Here is an 18581-nt window from a genome sequence, read left to right on the forward strand (position 1 = left end):
AAATGCTAATTTCATTCTTTTTAATGGCTGAGTAGAACGCCATTGTGTGTGTGTATACATGTGTGTGTCTCACAATCTCTTAATCCATTCATCTGTGGGTGGACATCTGGATCACTTCCACAATTTACCTATTATGAATTGTGCTACTATAAACATTGATGTGACTGTGTCATTGTAGCATGCTGATTTTAGATCTTTTGGGAAAATACCTGGAAATGTGATAGCTGAATCATATGGTGGTTCCATCTGTAGATTTGGGGAATCACCAAACTGCTTTTCCAGAGTAGTTGTACTAGTCTGCAGGTCCACCAAAAATGTTTAAGTGTTCCCTTCTCTTCACAACCTCATCAGTATTTGTTGTTGTTTCTATTCTTGATCATCACCATTCTGACAGGAGTGAGATGAAATCTTAGTGCAGTTATGATTTGCAAATTCAAAGCTAGCAATGTTGAACATTTTTTCATGTATTTATTGACCTCTTGTGTTTCTTCTGTTGAGAAATTTCTCTATATTTCTTTTGTCCATTTATTGTTTGGGTTATTTTGTCATTGTTGTTTTTGTTGCTGTTGTTTTGTTTTGAGTTAAGATTTTTAAGTTCTTTGTATATTCTGGATATTAATCCCCTATTAGAGGAGTAGATGGCCAGAGATTTTCTCCCATTGTTTTGGCTCTCTCTTCACACTATTAATCATTTCTTTATCTGTGCAGAAGCTTGGTATTTAATGGCATTCACCTATTGATTTTTGGTTTATTTCCTGCTTTGGGGTCTTGTTAAAGAAGTCTGTACCAGCAACTATATGACCCTATGTTTTCTTCTAGAAGTTGTAAGGTTTCTTTTATTCCTAAGTCTTTAAAACATTTTGATTTAAGTTTTGTGCACAGTGAAAGATAGGGGTCTAATTTCATTTTATTGCATATACTTATTCCATTTTTCCAGTACCATTTGTGAAAAATATTATCTTTTCTTAGAGATACATTGTTGGTACCCTTGTCAAATATTGGAAAACTATAGCTTTGTAGGTTTTTCTTTCTGTCTTCTATTTCATTGGTCTTCATGTCTATTTTGTTACCAATACCATGCTGTTTTGGATACTACAGCTCTGTAGTATAATTTCAGGTCAGGTATAATGATGCCTCCAGCTTCATTTTTCATGCTTAGTCTTGCTTTGCTATTCTGAATCCATATTTTTCCAAATGAATTTAACTCTGTGAAGAATTGCATTGGTATTTTGATGAGGATTACTGAATCTGAATACTGATTTTGGTAGTATGGCCATTTTGACAATATTAATTCTCCCTATACAGGAACATGGGATATCTTTACATCTTTTCAGATCTTCTTCAATTTCTTTCTTCGTGTTGTATGATTTTTATTGTAAAGTCCTTTTACCTCCTTGGTTAGATTAATTAATTCACAAAGGTTTTTTATTGTTTTGTTTTGTTTTTGTTTGTTTGCTTGTTTTGAGGTTACTGTGAATGGAATGAATGAAATGGTTTTTGTGATTTCTTCCTTGACTGAATCACTATTGGAGTACAGAAAAACTATTGATTTATGAGTGTTGATCTTGAACCCCACTACTTTGATAAGTTCATTTATAAGTAATGGAAGTCTTCTGGTGGAGTTTTTTGAATCTTTTAGATATAACATCATATCATTGGCAAACAGAGATAGTTTGACTTCTTTTCTTATTTATATACCTTTGATTTCCTTTTCTTGCCGGATTGCTCTTGCTAATATTTTGAGGACAATATTGCATAGAGTGGTGAAAGTGGATAGCCTTGTTTTGAATTTAATGGAAATGCTTTTAGTTTCTATCCATTTAGTATGATGTTGGCTTAGGTTTGTCATAAAAGACCTTTACAATGTTGAGGTAAATTCCTTTGATTCCTAGTTTCTTCAGCGTTTTTTGTTTGTTTGTTTGTTTGTTTTGTGGTACTGGGGATCGAACTCAGGGCCTTGTACTTGTAAGGCAAGCACTCTACCAACTGAGCTATCTCCCCAGCCCTCTTCAGCGTTTTTAACATGAGTGGATATTGGACTTTATTAAAGGTCTTTTCTGCATCTATTGAGATAATTATGTGATTTTTGTTCTTAATTTTGTTTAAATGATGAATCTCACTTATTGATTTGCATATGTTGAACCAACCTGGCATCCTTGGAATAAAAACTGCTTGATCATGATATATTATCTGTTTGATGTTTTTGATTGTGGCTTGTTAATATTTTATCTAGAATTGTTGCATCTATGTTCATCAAGGATATTAGTTGATAGTTATCTTTCCTCAATGTGTCTTTGCCTGGTTTTGTTATCAGGTTATACTAGCTTCATAAAAAGTGTTTAGGAGTGTTCCCTCTCCTTCAATTTCATGGAATAGTTTGAGAAAGACTGGTGTTAGTTCTTCTGTAAAGGTCTGGAAGAACACTCCGAGAATTCTTTGGGTCCAGGACTTTTCTATGTAAAAGACATAATTGTTTCGATTTCATTTCTTAATATTGGTTTGTTTTAGTTTTCTTTCTCTTCCTGGTTCAATTTGGATAGGTCGCGTATGTCTAGAAATTTGTCCATGTCTTTTGGATTTTCCATTTTATTTGAGTATAAATTTTTAAAATAAGATCTGATGATCCTCTGAATTTCAGATGGGTCTGTGATGCTATCTCTTCTTTCATCCCTGATATTACTGATTTGCCTCTTCTCACTCTTTGTTTTGGTTATTTTGACTAAGGGTTTGTCATTTTATTTATCTTGTCAAAGAACAAACTCTGTTACATTGATCCTGTGTATTGTTTTTTTATTTTCAATTTTATTGACTTTAGCTGTGATCTTAATTGGTTCCTATCTTCTACTGGTTTTGGAGTTCGTTTGTTCTTATTTTTCTAAGGTCTTGAGGTGGATTTATTTGTGATCTCAACAAGTTTTAAATGTAGGCACTCAATGCTATAAATTTGTCCTTAGAACTGCTTTCATACTGTCCCAGAGATTTTTGCCATGTTGTGTCTTGGTTCTCACTTGTTTCTAAGAATTTCTTGATTTATGTTCTCATTTGCGATTCGATCCATTTTTTATTTAAGAGAATATTGTTCAATCTCCATGTCTCTGTGGTTTCTATTATTTTTATTGCTGTTGATTTCTAGCTCCATTTCATTCTGGAAATGATAGAATACATGAGTTTTTTTTTTATATTTTCTAATATTTGCTTTGTAGCCTAGAATATTATCTATTTTGGAAAATGTTTCATACATAGATGAGAAGGTAAATTTAGCTGTCCATTAGCACCATTTTATTTATGGTGTTGTTTAGATTTTATGGTTGTTGTGTAGATATATTTGTGGATTTTTTGTTTTGATGGCCTATTGGTGATAAGGGTGTATAAAAATTCCCCAGTATTATTGTGTTAGGGTCTATGAGAAATTTAATGTTATGGAATATTTTCTCCATGTAATTAGGTAGATTGACATTTGGGCATAAATGTTTACTATGGTTATATTGTTTTCTTGGATTGTTCCCTTTACTAGGATGTAATACCTACTTTGTGTCTACTGACAATTTTTTCCTTGAAATCTACTTTATCAGATATGAGAATAGCTACTCCTGCTTCTTTTTTTGGACCATATGCCTGGAATATTTTTTGCCATTCTTTTACCTTCAGCCTGTGGGTGTCTTTGCCTATATGACAGGTCTCTTGTAGACAGTGTATAGTTGTATTTTATTTTTTGATCCATTCTGCTCATCCATTTCTTTTAATTGAGGAATCGAGACCATTAACATTCAGTGTTAGTATGGATATGTGATTGAGGTTTTCTGCTCTATTGTTTTTTTGCTATATTTTATCCTATCATGATTCTCATTTAGTGGATCATTATTCTATTGAACTGCCTCTGTTTGTGTGGTTTTGGACCTTTTTTTAAGTTCCTCTGTGTGAAGTTTATTTTTGAGTATTCTTTGTAGTGCTGATTTGGTGCTTATGAATTCTATTAATTCATTTTTGTCATTTAGTGTTTTTATCACACTTGAATTAGAAACTGAGTTTTGTTGGATATAGTAATTTCGGTTAAACATTGTTTTCTTTTAGGGTTTGGAATATCTCATTCCAGGCCCTCCTTGATTTTAGGGTCTGGACAGAGAAATGAGATGTAAGTCTTATTGGTTTGCCTCTAAATGTGAGCTGATGTTTCTCTCTTCTAACTTTTAATATTCTTTCCTTCTTTTCTAAGTCAGGAATTTTGATTATAATGTATATCATTCAGTTTCTCATTTGGCTGGGTTCATTTGGGATCCTGTAAGCCTTCTGAATGTGGATGTTTATCTCATTCTGATATGGGAGAAGTTTTCTGTAACTATCTCATTGAAAATATGCTTTATATCTTTAGTTTGTATGTCCATGTTCTCTTCTATCCCTATGCTTCTCACATTTGGTTTTTTTAAGTTTTCCCAGAGTTCTTGTATATTCTGGTCATGTTCTATATTTTTCCCTATATTATCTTAAGTGTAATCAAGATCATATATCTTGTCTTCAGTGCCTGAAGTTCTGTCTTAAAGGTCTGAGGTTCTATTTTCTACACCATCTAGTCTGTTATTGATGCCTTCAACTGAATTTATGATTTGATTGATCTTGTCTTTTATTTCTTGGAGTTCTGCTTTGTTTCTTTTCACTATTTTTATTTCTTTATTGAAATGATCTTGCATTTCCTGTAATTGCTCTCTTAATTCCTTCCTTAGATCTTCTTTTAGTTTATAGAATATTTTGATAATCAGATTTTTATAATCTTTCTCTGGATTTTTATCTACTTCACTATCCTTTGGTGGGGGATTGTGGATTTATTGGCAGGTTAGATTTGTTTGCCTGCTTTCTCATGTTTTCAGAGGTCTTGGTCCTGTGCATCAATTGAAGTAGATGTCTTCTTTTGGGGGTATGTCCTTTTGTGTGTAATTATTTTATTTGCTCTGGACCTTCTCTCTGTTTTTGATGTTTGAGTAGATACCAAGGGGTGGGACCTAAGTTTCCTGTCTAGTTGTTCCTCCTTGAGTCCTTGTTGACATTTTGGGGATTTTTGTCACCTCCCTTCTTTAATTAGGAGTACTGCGAGGGAATGTTTAGTTCTGCGCATAATCTCTAAACTGTGAGCTTTTAGTGGCCTGGTAGGTTCTCAGAACCTCACAGAAAGGGGGCAAAATAAACAATAGTAACAATGATTGCAAACAATAAACAGTAAACAGAGTTAAAGTAAGTACCCAGATCCTACCACTTCAACATTAATTGCCACTAATAAACAGGAATGATGGGTTAAGCAATTGTCAGCATTCGAAATAATAACCATGAACTAGCTCTGGCTTTAAAGCCAATAGCATGTATCATCTATAACAGTAATGACTGTCTTAGCATTAATAGTGGGGGCAGGAGTTATATAAACCATTTAGTTCTGAATGATGGCAAAATATAGTTAATTGGGGGAAAAGGAAATGTGTTAGGGAGTTAGAAAAGACTTTACAATTTCAGAAAGTGAACATAGAGAATGCAGAAGAGCAGTAGCTGGTGATGTTTATATAGAAGGAGGGAAAAATATAAGAGAAGCACAATACTGGGAGAGAGGGAGAAAGAATAATAGAATTAGGCTGATAACAGAAGATAAGATTGAAAGAGAAATAAACACAGAAATAATACAAGATCAAACTAAGATATACAATCCAATGAACTCTCACAAAACAAAGATTTAAAAAAAAAACCTTTAAAATGCTGAATATGAGATAAAATAAGACAAATAAGTACATGTATATATATTCCTGAATCATGACAGTCAGAATTTACACACACACACACACACACACACACACACACACACATACACACAAAAACACACATGGAAGGAATAAGAAAAAAGAGTGATTTAAAAATATATATAGGGGCTGGGGATTTAGTTCAGTTCATAGAGTGTTTGCCTCACAAGCATAATGCCTAGGGTTCAATCCCCAGCACCACAAAAAAGTAAAAAATAAAAAATAAAAATAAAAATAAATATATTTACATATATATGTATATGTAGAAAAATTAAGAAAAAAAGAAAGAAATTCAGTATCTTGGTGTAGACTGAAGGAACCTTCTGTACTAGAGTGGTCAAAATAATTGGTTGGAATGGGAGGTCACTGTCTATCTCCAATACTCTCAATTATTCTTGATTAAAGTACTGATAGAGAGATACAGGGGTGAGAGAGGCTAATCCCTTTATGTTATTGTTTTGCTCTCAGTTGCCAGTAGCAGTGGCCTAAGATTGAAGCTGTTTGACATAAGATTCCGTTTTCTCTCATTTCTCTCATATTATACCACTCACCACCTAGGTCCCATGCTGGGTGCCTGCTGGAAAACAGTGGCTGTGTGAGTTTTTTTGCTTTTGTTTTTTTCTGAAATTGCAAGTCCCACTGATGTCATGTAGGGCGTGCTAGTCCCAAAGTTGTTCCTGCTCTCTGTGACCAGTCAGAATACACTGCATGCTTATATAATACCCAAGTGTGCTTGTCAAGAACCTGCATGGTTTGCTGTCTGTTGGTTCAGATGAGTTCAGATAGTGGTTTTGATCTCAAATTTCTCTGCACCAAGACACACCATGGTGCTGTCTGAAATTGGTCTTTGTCTACCCCCCCTCCCTTTACCCATGGTGGGTTGGCTCCAACAGCCTCTGCTCTGCCTCTTCTTTAATTTATTCAACTTTCTGAGTCCCCAAACTGCTCTGAGAGTTCAACATTAAATCCCAGTGAAATCCCTCTTTCACCCACCTCACTGAGAAGCTGTGTGTCTGCTACCTTGATCTCAAGCCATGGAGCAACTTGGGAAGCCACCTCCTCTACTCTACCCTCTTCCCAGAATCTCAGTATTTGAAATTCTTTTAAAGAAATTTGTCTCCCATTTTTTGTCCCCACTTATTTATTCATTCAATCATTTTAGTTAATTTCAAAGATATTTATTTCATATTTTGGATTATAACTCTACACTATGTTATATATTTTATTTTTTAATTGTTTCAGATTCTGGCCATTGGATGATCTTTTCAGATGGCTGCTATGTCCCCTTGGCAAATCCCATCTTTATTTTTCAAACACTTCTGTAACTATGTTTTGAAAATAAAATTGGAGCATTCAGATGCTTTATCCATGAAATTAGAAAAAAAAAACGAAATGTTAACCCTGACACTGCTATGTATTAATAATATCCATGGGTCTCAATCTATTTTATTGTTTTCATTAAGGCATAATGTAATGATTTGTAATCAAAGATTGAAGTAGTTTATAAAATAATACATTACAGTACATGGTAAAAAAATAGCACTTAATCACTTACTTTAAATAGCACTCTATAATTGCAGCTATTTTTAAGTTGGTTAATCTTAAACTTAAATTTGTTTTAAAACACAAATAATATTATTTGAAATTCCACAAAATTGAATTCTTATCTTTAACTTCTTTACATGATAGACCTGCTACTCTAATTTTTATGATGATATGGAAGAAACACACTCTGAGCTTATTTTTTGTCTTCATTTCACACATCAATTTTCTTTTCAAAGACATGACTCATTTATTATTTTCTGTAAAGTGCATTGTTACCTTGGTAACTGCCAAATTGTAGGCTTTATGTAACAGTGCTGATGAGGAGAATTTTACACATGAATCAGAGAAAATAAAGAGACCTGAAGTCTGCTCTTTGCTTTTAATGTCTTGAGACACTTATTACAGACCACTAATTATCCCTGAGCCTTAAACATTTTCCTATCTTTTAAGGGACCCGGTAGTGATGGTCAAAAATCCAGATTGACTTACAACCCCTACAATTCACTGCCCATTGCTCAAGATTTTTTCATTTCCATCTTCAAAAAATTAGTGTCATGTGATAAATTCCCAATGCTCATTTCCTTGTTCAGCACAATTTTCTGTGTGCCTGATTAATGGACATGAGATTATAAAGGGAATATTTTCCAGAAATAAGAAAGGGGTGAACCTGCATTTCACTTAGATTTTAATGATCTGTAACTTTGGATGCCATGACTTTACAGTGGAAATAACGTAAAGGAAACCAAGATAAAGATTCAATAACCTGGCATTAGGTATCTAAACTTGATTTCCAACCCAGCAATGTTCAATGTGGTGTAGCATGGTGGAGTTTTCTGAGATTCATTTTTGTAACCTTAAAAATAGATAACCTAAATATATTATCTACATAATTTCTTCAAATTCTGAAATATATGATGCTCTAATGAATTTTTGTGTTGATTCCTCAGATAATTAATTCACTAAATATATTGATTTGCCCCTAAGAAAGACTAAATGTTTTTGAGACTCTTAGTAAGCCATATATTCAGCCTATTTTGTACAAGATTACAAAAGGCTGTATTAATACAGATATTGCTTATAAAGGGAGTTTAGACCTGAGATTGCAACAATTTGGTCTATACATACAAACTCCAATTGAGAGTACTTTCCACTTCATTCTACCTCATACTGAAGGGAAAAGCAGCTGAGAATTATTTGAATTAACTTCAGTCTTAGGCAACTCCAACTGGCAGCTTGATAATCAACACAAAAAGAAGGGCCCTTGCTCTTACTCACAGAATATAGCCCATAAAGAAATGGAAAGACAGTCAGGTATAAATAGTTTCTATCTAATCTCATTGATTATTTTCACCACCTCAGTGAAAATGATTCCTTAATTTTTCTTTAAGAATTATTTTATTCTTTTTTTCTGCTTTTGTTTTTTATGTGTTTTTGCTGTGCTGATTGGTTCATGGACACGTATACAAATATATATATATATATATATATATTTCATTTTTTCATTTTAGCATTTTTAAATGTAGTTACTTTTTCTTGCCTTGCCTTTTGAGGGTTAGGGTTTTTGGTTAATATATTTTGGATGTGTTTTATATTGTTTTTCATTTGTCTCTCTTATTTCTCTTTTTCTTTTCTCCTGCTAACAACCAAATTCTCTTTTTCTCTCCTTCATTCTCTCTGTACTTTATTATTTCAATTATTTCTGATTCTCCTTTTGACTATCATAAGCTACATCTAATTTGCATTCTCTCTCTTCATTTTCAAAATTATTGACTTTTTTCTACCTTTTATCACATTATCCATTGACTGTATTCTTACCACCTTTTAGCACTAATTGATTTATATAACTCCTGCCCCCACCATTAATGCTATTGTAATTATTACTGCTATTAATGACATAGTTGATACCTATTCTTTGTTTTAATGCTAGATATGGTTTCTTATTGTTTTGCTGTTGACAATTGCTGACCCTAACATTTCTGTTTTTTGTGGCAATTAACATTATAGATATCATAGTAGAAACCAAGTATTTAGTTTAATACTGCATATTCTTTACATTGGTTATTGCTACTGTTTTTCCCCCTATTCTGTTAGGTGCTAGGAACCTATAGGGACACTGTAAGTTCATAGGGTAGAAACACTGATACTGAACTCAACTTAACCAAAAGACAGCACGCCTCGCTTCACACAAAAATTAATGACTATCTTCAACTATAGTTAAATACAAAGAAGAGAAGAGACCAAAATACATATTAATAACAAGACCCTAAGTAGAAATAGCCAGGTAGGCTCCTAAGTCCCACCTATGGACATCCATTCTATAGGAAAAACAGAAATAATGAAAATGCTGGGGACACCAAATCTACAAGGGAGTCTCAATCCATATCACTCTAGGATACTTCAGAATGTGAAAACTATGCCTATATAGGTCCACACATAAGAGTTGAAGAGAAATCCTTTCCAAGAGATGCAGAAAACTCAACACATGAGTACAAGAAAAATGAAGAACCAAGCTATTGCAACACCTCCTAAAGTTCATAGTTTGCCAGCAAATGACCATCAAAATATTGAAGTGAATGAAATATCAGATAAGTAATTAAAAAGAATTATTACACAAATGATCAATGAATTCTAAGAGAACACAGAAAATCAACTTGATGAATTAAGGAAGTCAGTACAGAATATGAATGAGAAATTCAATAAGGAATAGAAATATTGAAGAAAAAAAACAAACAGAAATCTTGGAAATGAAAGACACAAAAAATCAAATAAAATGTTTAGTTGAAAATCTTTCTAATAGAGTAGGCCATGCTGAAGACAGACTCTTAGAACTGGCAGTTAAAGTGACCAGCCTTGAACATTCAGACAGTATTTAAGAAAAATAAATAAATAAGTATCCATGATCAGAATGTACAAGAACTCTGAGATAATGTGAAGATACCAAATTTAAGCATCATTGGAATTGAGAAGGGATGTGAAATGTGGGTTGATGGGATGGACAAACTTCAGGGAAATAAGAACAGAACACTTTCCCAAACTTCTGAATGATGAACCTATCTGGGATGCATTCAAAATCCCAAATAGATGAGATCAAAAAAAGAACATCTCCACAACGCATTATAATTGAAATGCCAAACATAGAGAATAACGATCGAATTTTTAAAAACTCTTGAGAAAATCATTAGATCACATTTAGAGGCAAGACAATCAGAATTACTTCTGATTTCTCAGTACAAGCTCTACAATCTTGAAAGAAAATAACTGTCAATGAAGGCTACTATATTCAGCAAAGCTATCATTCAAAATTGAAGATGAAATAAAAACCTTCCAAGATAAGCAGAAAATAAAAGAATTCATAACTACTAAGCAGTCATTATAGAACTTACTGAAAGAAATACTGCACACAGAAGAAATAAAATATGAACCTCAGAGCTCACTAAGGAACGAATCTCATTTGAAGAATAGTTAACCAAGTGAGAAACAGGACCAAATTAAACATAATAAATAAATCAAAACAGCAGGAATTAATAAATATCTCCCTATAATAATGTTGAATTTAAATGATCTCAACTCTCCAATTAAAAGACATAGTCTGGCAGAATGGATTAAAAGACAAGAGATGCATTTTACAGGCAAAGACAGCCACAGGCTGAAAGTGAAAGGATGAATATTGACACACCAGGTGAATGGAGCCTCAAAAGAAGAAGGAGTAGCTATTCTCACTTCTGACAAAGCAGACTTCATACCAAAATTTATCAGAATTCACAAAAAATGTCACTTCATATTAGTAAAAAGAAAAATACAATAAGAAGAGAAAACAATATTTATGCCCAAAACATGTACAAATAATTACATAAAAGAGACACTAGTATTTCTTTTTTATTTTTTTCATTTATTCCACAAATTTACTGAGTAACTATTAGATATGCCAAGCCCTCTGGTAGACTGGGATACAAAGATATACAAGACACAGTTGTTGCTCTCAACCCCTCAGGAACATACATGAGTTAATAAAAATGACAATAAGAAAGCCTATGAACAAAATACTATGACAGCATGAAAAAGTACAATGATTCTCTTTCCTTCATCAATAAGAGGAGTTATTCCTTTTTGCAATAAAAATGCATTTAGTGTTTTTTAAGGATCAGTCACCATGTTCTGGACACTAGAACTTCTGAGGTCTTCTTTAATTTCTTTCTTCAAAGTTCTGTAGTTTTCATCATAGAGATCTTTGACCTCATTGGTTAGAGTTATTCCTAGTTTTTATTTTTTGGGGGGATATTGTGTAAAAATATGTAACACCAAATCCTATCAATATGTGTAACTATACTGGACCATAAACAATATGGAAAAAATGATGCAGGAAAAAAAAAAAGGAAGGTAGATGTGTCCTTCCCTTCCATCCCAAGCCCTTTTTATTCCTGCATTCACTGCTCTGGACGTTTAATTCTAGTCTTGAGCTATACAGTTATGAAATGAGTTGTATTTTCTTCTGTGTTTAGCCATCCGGAGTTCCAGCACAATCTATATGAGATGAAAATATATATATATTTATTTGTTTTCCTTGTTTATTGCTTAGAGCTATGTTGTGTATTCTAATGTACCCTCCTCCCTCAAATAGACACATTGAAATTGCACCATCTACTACCCCAGAATGTTACCTTGTTTTGAAACAGGGTTGTTACAGATGTAATTAGTTAAGATGTAGTCATACTCATCTTAATGAGCCCTAAATCAGTACGACTGATGTACTTATTTAAACAGGGGAAATTTAGACAAAGACATAGGAAACATACTATATAAAGACCAGAGTTAGGCACTTATAAGCCCAGAAACTACCAGAACTTAGAAGATAAGATGCACAGTCTTAGTGATATCCTGATTTTGACTTTTTGACCTCTAGAACTGTGAAAAAATAATTTTTTGTTTTTCTAAGCCAGACAGTTTGTTGTATTTTATTACAGCTGTTCTAGGAAATTAATCCAAATTTTAACACAGGTCTGTGGTATGATGGAGCTGAGCTGAATTTCTTACAAGATCCATTCCAGCAAATGTTTTAGTGCCATTACAGGCTTATAGATTTGTTTTGCCTATGCTGCTGTGCTACTTTTTGGTTGATATACCCATAGTTTATATTTTTTTTTATCAGTTTTGAGACATCTGGTTTCAAATACTTGACTTTTTCACTTACTAGATGTGCAATTAAACTTACTGATTTTCAGTTCCCTGATAATAATATTTGACCTCGAGAACCATGAGCTTATTTTTGAGGATCAAAAGATATAGCAAGCCAGTCTCAGCCATTTAGTGAGGCCCTAAGTAATTTAGTGAGACCCTGTTTCACATTAAAAAAATAAAAAGGGCCTGGGGATATGGTTCAGTGGTTAAACATCTCTAGGTTCCACATACACTTCAGTGTAGAATTTTGATAGCCAAAAAAGAGCTAAGCAGGGAAAATCATAGAAAAAGATATAATCAAATAGATCAGGGTTGTCCTGTGAGTCAGAAGAACCTCAGAACCAGAGTCTATTTCTAGTAGTTGTTATTCTTGCCATTCCCTTGTGCAAGGAGTTTTTAAAGAAAAAGTTGAGCATTGTATTTATCCACTTCTGTCACTATAAAGAAATACCAGAGAAAAGATAATTTATAAAGAAAAGAGGTTTACTTATCTCATAATTTTAGCAGCTGGAAGTCAAAAAATATGATCTGGGCTGTGGCAAAGCTACTATCTTGACTGTGTAACCTCATGGCAAAAGTGAATGTGATAATAAGCAATCACATTATAAATAAAAAATGAAGAAGAGCAAGGGAGGACACACTCCAAATTGATTAAATACTTCCTACCAAGCTCAAGCTCTTAACTGTTCCATACTAGCCCTAGTATCACCACCACACGTATGAAGCTCCTAACATATGAAACTGTGGGTATAACATATCCAAATCATAGTAAGCATCTTATTAATTGACATAATGTGATTAAAAAAAAAAAAACAAAGGAGATTGTTTTTCCATTTGTGCACTCTAGGTACCGTTATTGAGTCAATTGATCTGTGTATTTGTGAATTTATTTCTGGACTTTCTATCCTATTCTACTGGTAATGTGCTAATACCTTGCTGTTTTGATAACTACAGATTTGCAATGCGTTTTTAAATCCCTTAGTGTGATGCTTCCAGCTTTGTTCTTCTTGATAAAGTTGGCTTGCTTTGGCTCTTTAGTGTATATTATGTTTATGTGAATTTTCAAATTGGTTTTTCTGTTTCTATAAAAAAGACTTTGGAATTTTGATGGGAACTTTATTGACTTTAGATCACTTTTAGGAGTAGGAAAACTCTAACAATACTGACTCTTCTAATCTATAAACATGGATAGCTTTCCATTTTTTTGTGTCACCAATTTTTTTCATCAATTTTTTTTGTTATAGTTTTCAGTAGAGAGATCTTTCACTTCCTTGGTTAAATTTATTTCTAAAATAGGTTGTTTGTTTCTTTTTGTTGCTATTATAGATGGAATTTTTTAAAATTATTTTTTTCAGACAAATCATTTTTAGCATATAGGAATGCTGCTGATTTTTGTAAGTTGATTTTATATCTTGCAACTTTACTGAATTTGTTAATCAGTTCTAATAATTCTTGGTGTAGTTTTCAGTGTTTTCTAAATATATGATCAATGTTCTCCCATAAGAATGAAAATGAATGTTTACACAAGAAACTTAGAATGGGTTAAAGACTTAAACATAAGACCTGAAACTGTAAAACTAATAGAAGAAAATACAGGGGAAAAGGTGCATGATATTGGTTGGCAGAGATTTTTGGATAAGATCCCAACAGCATGGGAAACAAAAGTAAAAATAAACAAATGATATTGCATCAAACCAAAAAGCTTCTGCACAGCAAAGAAAATACTAGAGTGAAAATACAACCCACACTAGAGTGAAAATACAACTCACACATTGGAAGAAAATGTTTGCAAAATATATATTACATAGGGGATAATATCTAAAGTATAAAAGGAACTCAAACTATTGAATAACAATAAAACAAAGTAAAAAAGGATAAAGAACTTGAATAGACATTTCCCAAAAGAAGAAATAGGAATGGTCAACAAATAAATGTAAAAGTGTTCAACATCTCTATTCATAGGGGAAATGTAAATTAAGACCAAAATGAAATATCAAATGAATTTTCAATGATTAAACATAAGAAGTGTTGGCAAAAATACAGAGAGAAGGGAAGGCTTATACACTGTTATAACTATTGGATATTAGTAGAACTATTTTGGAAAACAGTATGGAATTTCCATAAAAAATTTAAAGTAGAACGACCTTATGATCGTGCTACGGTGATTATATCCAAAGTAACTGAAATCCATATGTCAAAGAGATGTCTGGACTCCCATATTTATTGCAACACTATTCACAATAACTAAGATATATGGAAACAATCTGAGTGTCCATCAGTGGATGGCCTGATTAAGAACTGTGGTACAGGTATGCAATGGAAAACTATTCAACCTTAAAAACAGGAAATTCTGCTATTTCGAACAACATGAATGAACCTAGAGGACATTGTTATGTTAAGTGGAATAAGACAGACACAGAGAGATGAATAATATATGATTTCATTTATATGTGGAAGTTAAAAAGTTAAAATGGAGAGTACACAGTAATTAGCAGGGAGGGAGCATGGCGGTATGAGGGTAAAGGTGGAGAAAGGGCAGGTGTTTGTCAAATCATACAAAGTTAAACAAGCAATTTCTGATGTTCTATTACACACCAAAGTGACTATAGTGAATAGTAATATATTATACATTTCAAAATACCAACAAGAAAAGATTTTAGATGTTTTCCCCTCAAAGAAAAGATAAATCTTTACAGTAATGGACATGCTAATTGACATAATTTGATAATTCTGAAATGTAAATATGCATAACAATCAAATTGTGTATAAATATATGCAATTATTCTGTCAACAAAAAAATGTAAAAAAAAAAAACAAGGAGTTCAAGTACATGTTATTTTGGCATGCAAAAATGGGAATTGATTTTTTTAAAATTGCTCTTAAAAGTTTCTAATGAAAGCTGTTTGCATATATTTGGATTGGGATACATTGTCTATACATCCCCTTCCTGGCTGAGAGTAAATTAAAAATGTCAGTGACTTTCTCATATTGCTGTATATCTCAAGGTGAGTTTTTAGGCCAAATAAAAGACTACAATTGAAAAGACCTTTTGCTTCATGTGTGTCTGGTCTTGCAGAGAAGAAAGAAATATTTTAGGGTCTGAACTTACAGAGGAAATTGAAGCATTTTTTGTAAACATCTCCTATTAGTTTAATATGAGGAAAGAGAAATAGTTGATCCTTAAAAAACAAATCATTGTATCACATTTATTCCATTTCATATGACTTACCCAGGAAGTATATATCTGGAGGACAGATTGTCTCAGTGCTGTGGATAAGTTGTAGTCCTCGGAACTGTGGTGCACTTGGTGTCCAGCCCACATAATGTTAACCTCTGCAAAACACATAATTTGAAATGAGCCATGCGAAAAAGAACAAAGTAACTTCCATTTCTAGTTATGCATGTTGCTCTGTTGAGTGAGGATGAAAAATCTGGAACATCTCTGGAAAAGCTAGTCAACACAATGATAATTGAAATAAGGTGCCTCAAATCATTTTTAGAAATAGGAAGTAAACAAATTACAAATAAATAAAAAATTGAAACATAGCCAATAAATATGTATAGCATATATGATATGACATAATGCCTCCAGCAAACTTAAATGACTTCTAAAATTTACACTTTGCTAACATATTACAATATAACAGATCATAAAAACCAACTGGTAATGTGGTAACAATACAGTCAATGGATAGTGATGATTTTTCAGTATGTGATAACATATTTCTAATTAAGAAGAATTCTCTGATGGGCGAAAATAGTACATAAATTTTGGAATGAAATATTACATAATATTGTTTCCTGATGGTCTTTTGAGATGTATTAAAAATGTTGAAATAAGAAGCAAAACAGTAATATTTGGTCTTAAGATTTAAGGTTTTCTTTTTATGTACAGAAATGTATTAACTAATGGTCACATACAGTTCTTTCCATAACTTACCAAGGTAGTATTTATTTCTAAAATCTTCCCAAATAGTAGCTATTTGTTCTCATAATAAAGAAGACAATGAATGTTCTTATTTTTATCACACACCCATGGCTTGTTTTTCCTACAAGTATGACTCCATAATGACCCTTCAAATAAATGACACAGAAGAAGCCAACTCATTTTTTATTCTGCTCATATTTTTTTCTTCAGTAGATACTTTTCATTTCCTAAGAGAATCACAGCTCAAAATGTCACATTATATAATATTCAATTAAAAACATATATTTGTTCTTACTTAATGTTTGATCATTTGCTACAAATCCAGGAGATGGAATTATCCATGTGGTATTATCATTGTATCCTTATCAGTAGAGATAAAAAATAAAACACTTTAGGCTTGGATATATGGGATGGAACAGTGGGGCTTCATTGTGAAAATACCAGTCTACTGATCTCTGCAGTTGCTGTATGTTCTCTGAACAATTTGTGTAGGGAGCTACCAAACAAAATATGCAAAGCAAAATTTTCTTAGCAAACAAGTGATAGCTCAGAGATAGAAGAATAACTTAATTCTGTGAGGGTGAGAATATTGTGAACAACATTATGAACAGAGAACCTTATCAGATATTTTTCTATAAAAAACATGTACAACTAATTAGAACAAATAAAATTTAAAAAATTTAAAGTCATAAAATACTTTCTATAAAAGTATTTTCATTACCCAGCTTCTGATAAGTAAATTACATACTGAATAGTTAATGTTTTAATATTTTAATAATTTCTAAAATTATTAATTATTAATTATTAATTTCTAAATTTTAATAATTTCTAAAAATGACACTGTATTTGTACCCAAGAAATTAAGAAAATTGTTCCTGCACAAATGAAGACTAATTCACCACAATAACCTTTCAAACTGCCTGGTCATAATCTTTGAAATAATTTAGTACCAAAATCTCTGGCCTATTGATCAGTACACATAGCTACACACAAGAGATATAAGAAACCCTGTGGCACTTTTTATCTTCTCATGTTGTGTGGAATGAGTTCAAGAGGTAATAAAGCTGATGGATTTCCTAAGGTTTTATGACTGTATACAGATTGAGCCCTTGAAGCAATCTAAACACCATTTTCCCTTTAGAATATACTCAGCATCAAACATTTCAGAACTTATTACTTATAAACCTTCATTAAAGCCAACATATTGTATATTTTTGGACCTTTCAGAAGAATTTAATTTTAAAATTTATCTTAATGCATCCGTAAAATGAGTTAACAAGGAGGTGAGCTAATCAGATGAGGTTTCATTAGAGCATAATAATGTGTTTTTGAGCTACTTCCTTATAATCTCCACAGAAGCTAATGTAGAACAAAGAATCCACAAAGGTGGAGGTTAAAGACCTGTCTCTTTAGTTGTTTTAAAAGCATTTACTTCCTATCACAAACTGTGTGTAACACAAGCCTTCCTTCAATGAAGTACAGCTGTATAAACAGGGTACAGTAACAGGATCCTACCACCTTACCTCTGTCACTTTTTAGAAATGGGAAAAACAAGCAGGAAAACAGGACTTTTTTTTTTTTGGCAATTTATATTCAGCCTGGAAATAAATTATTTTTCAAAAGTGATTATAAAAATCATTTTGTAGAAAACTGTTCTAATAATTCTTTTGAGAACTAAATGAGTAAAAATTAATCGTGCATTTACATGTTTATCTTCCCTAATACTTGGATTGATGAATTTGTCTGTTCTAAGTAAAGAAAACAAAGAAAGGAGGGGAAAATATATTATTCTGAATGAGCTTCTTTTTATGAAAGACTTAATTAATACAATTATATATTCTTTTCAATAACAATATTTTTCTTTTCCTATAAGCAAATTATAGACTATATAAGTATATGGTATGTTATTATAGTTTTTCAATGACAAAATTAGAAGCAATTATACTGCTTTCCAGTGCCAAAATGTAGATTGGTATAAATATATATTATTAATACTAAGTCAACAATTCCATTCATTAGGCCAAAATTTAAATAACATTCAAGTGTACTGTATTCTTAAGATGTTAACTTTTAAAAAAATTTAATAAAATATATATGACAGTAAAAAACATCTTTTGAATATTCAGTTTTACAAGGTTTTAACAGATACAGCTATGTAA

General features: G+C 32.2%; 1 protein-coding gene across 4 annotated transcripts in view; it reads right to left on the reverse strand.

Moving 5' to 3' along the window:
- Positions 1-18581, reverse strand: part of Agmo (alkylglycerol monooxygenase) — a 366628-nt gene that overhangs the window by 232173 nt on the left and 115874 nt on the right. For all 4 annotated transcript variants that reach the window (XM_047562969.1, XM_047562967.1, XM_047562968.1 and 1 more), the window contains exon 4: positions 15724-15827. In XM_047562969.1, the coding sequence (XP_047418925.1) occupies positions 15724-15827 (104 nt within the window). The remainder of the gene's footprint in view (positions 1-15723; positions 15828-18581) is intronic.

This window comes from Sciurus carolinensis, chromosome 8 (genome assembly GCF_902686445.1).
Source record: "Sciurus carolinensis chromosome 8, mSciCar1.2, whole genome shotgun sequence".
NCBI lineage: Eukaryota > Metazoa > Chordata > Mammalia > Rodentia > Sciuridae > Sciurus > Sciurus carolinensis.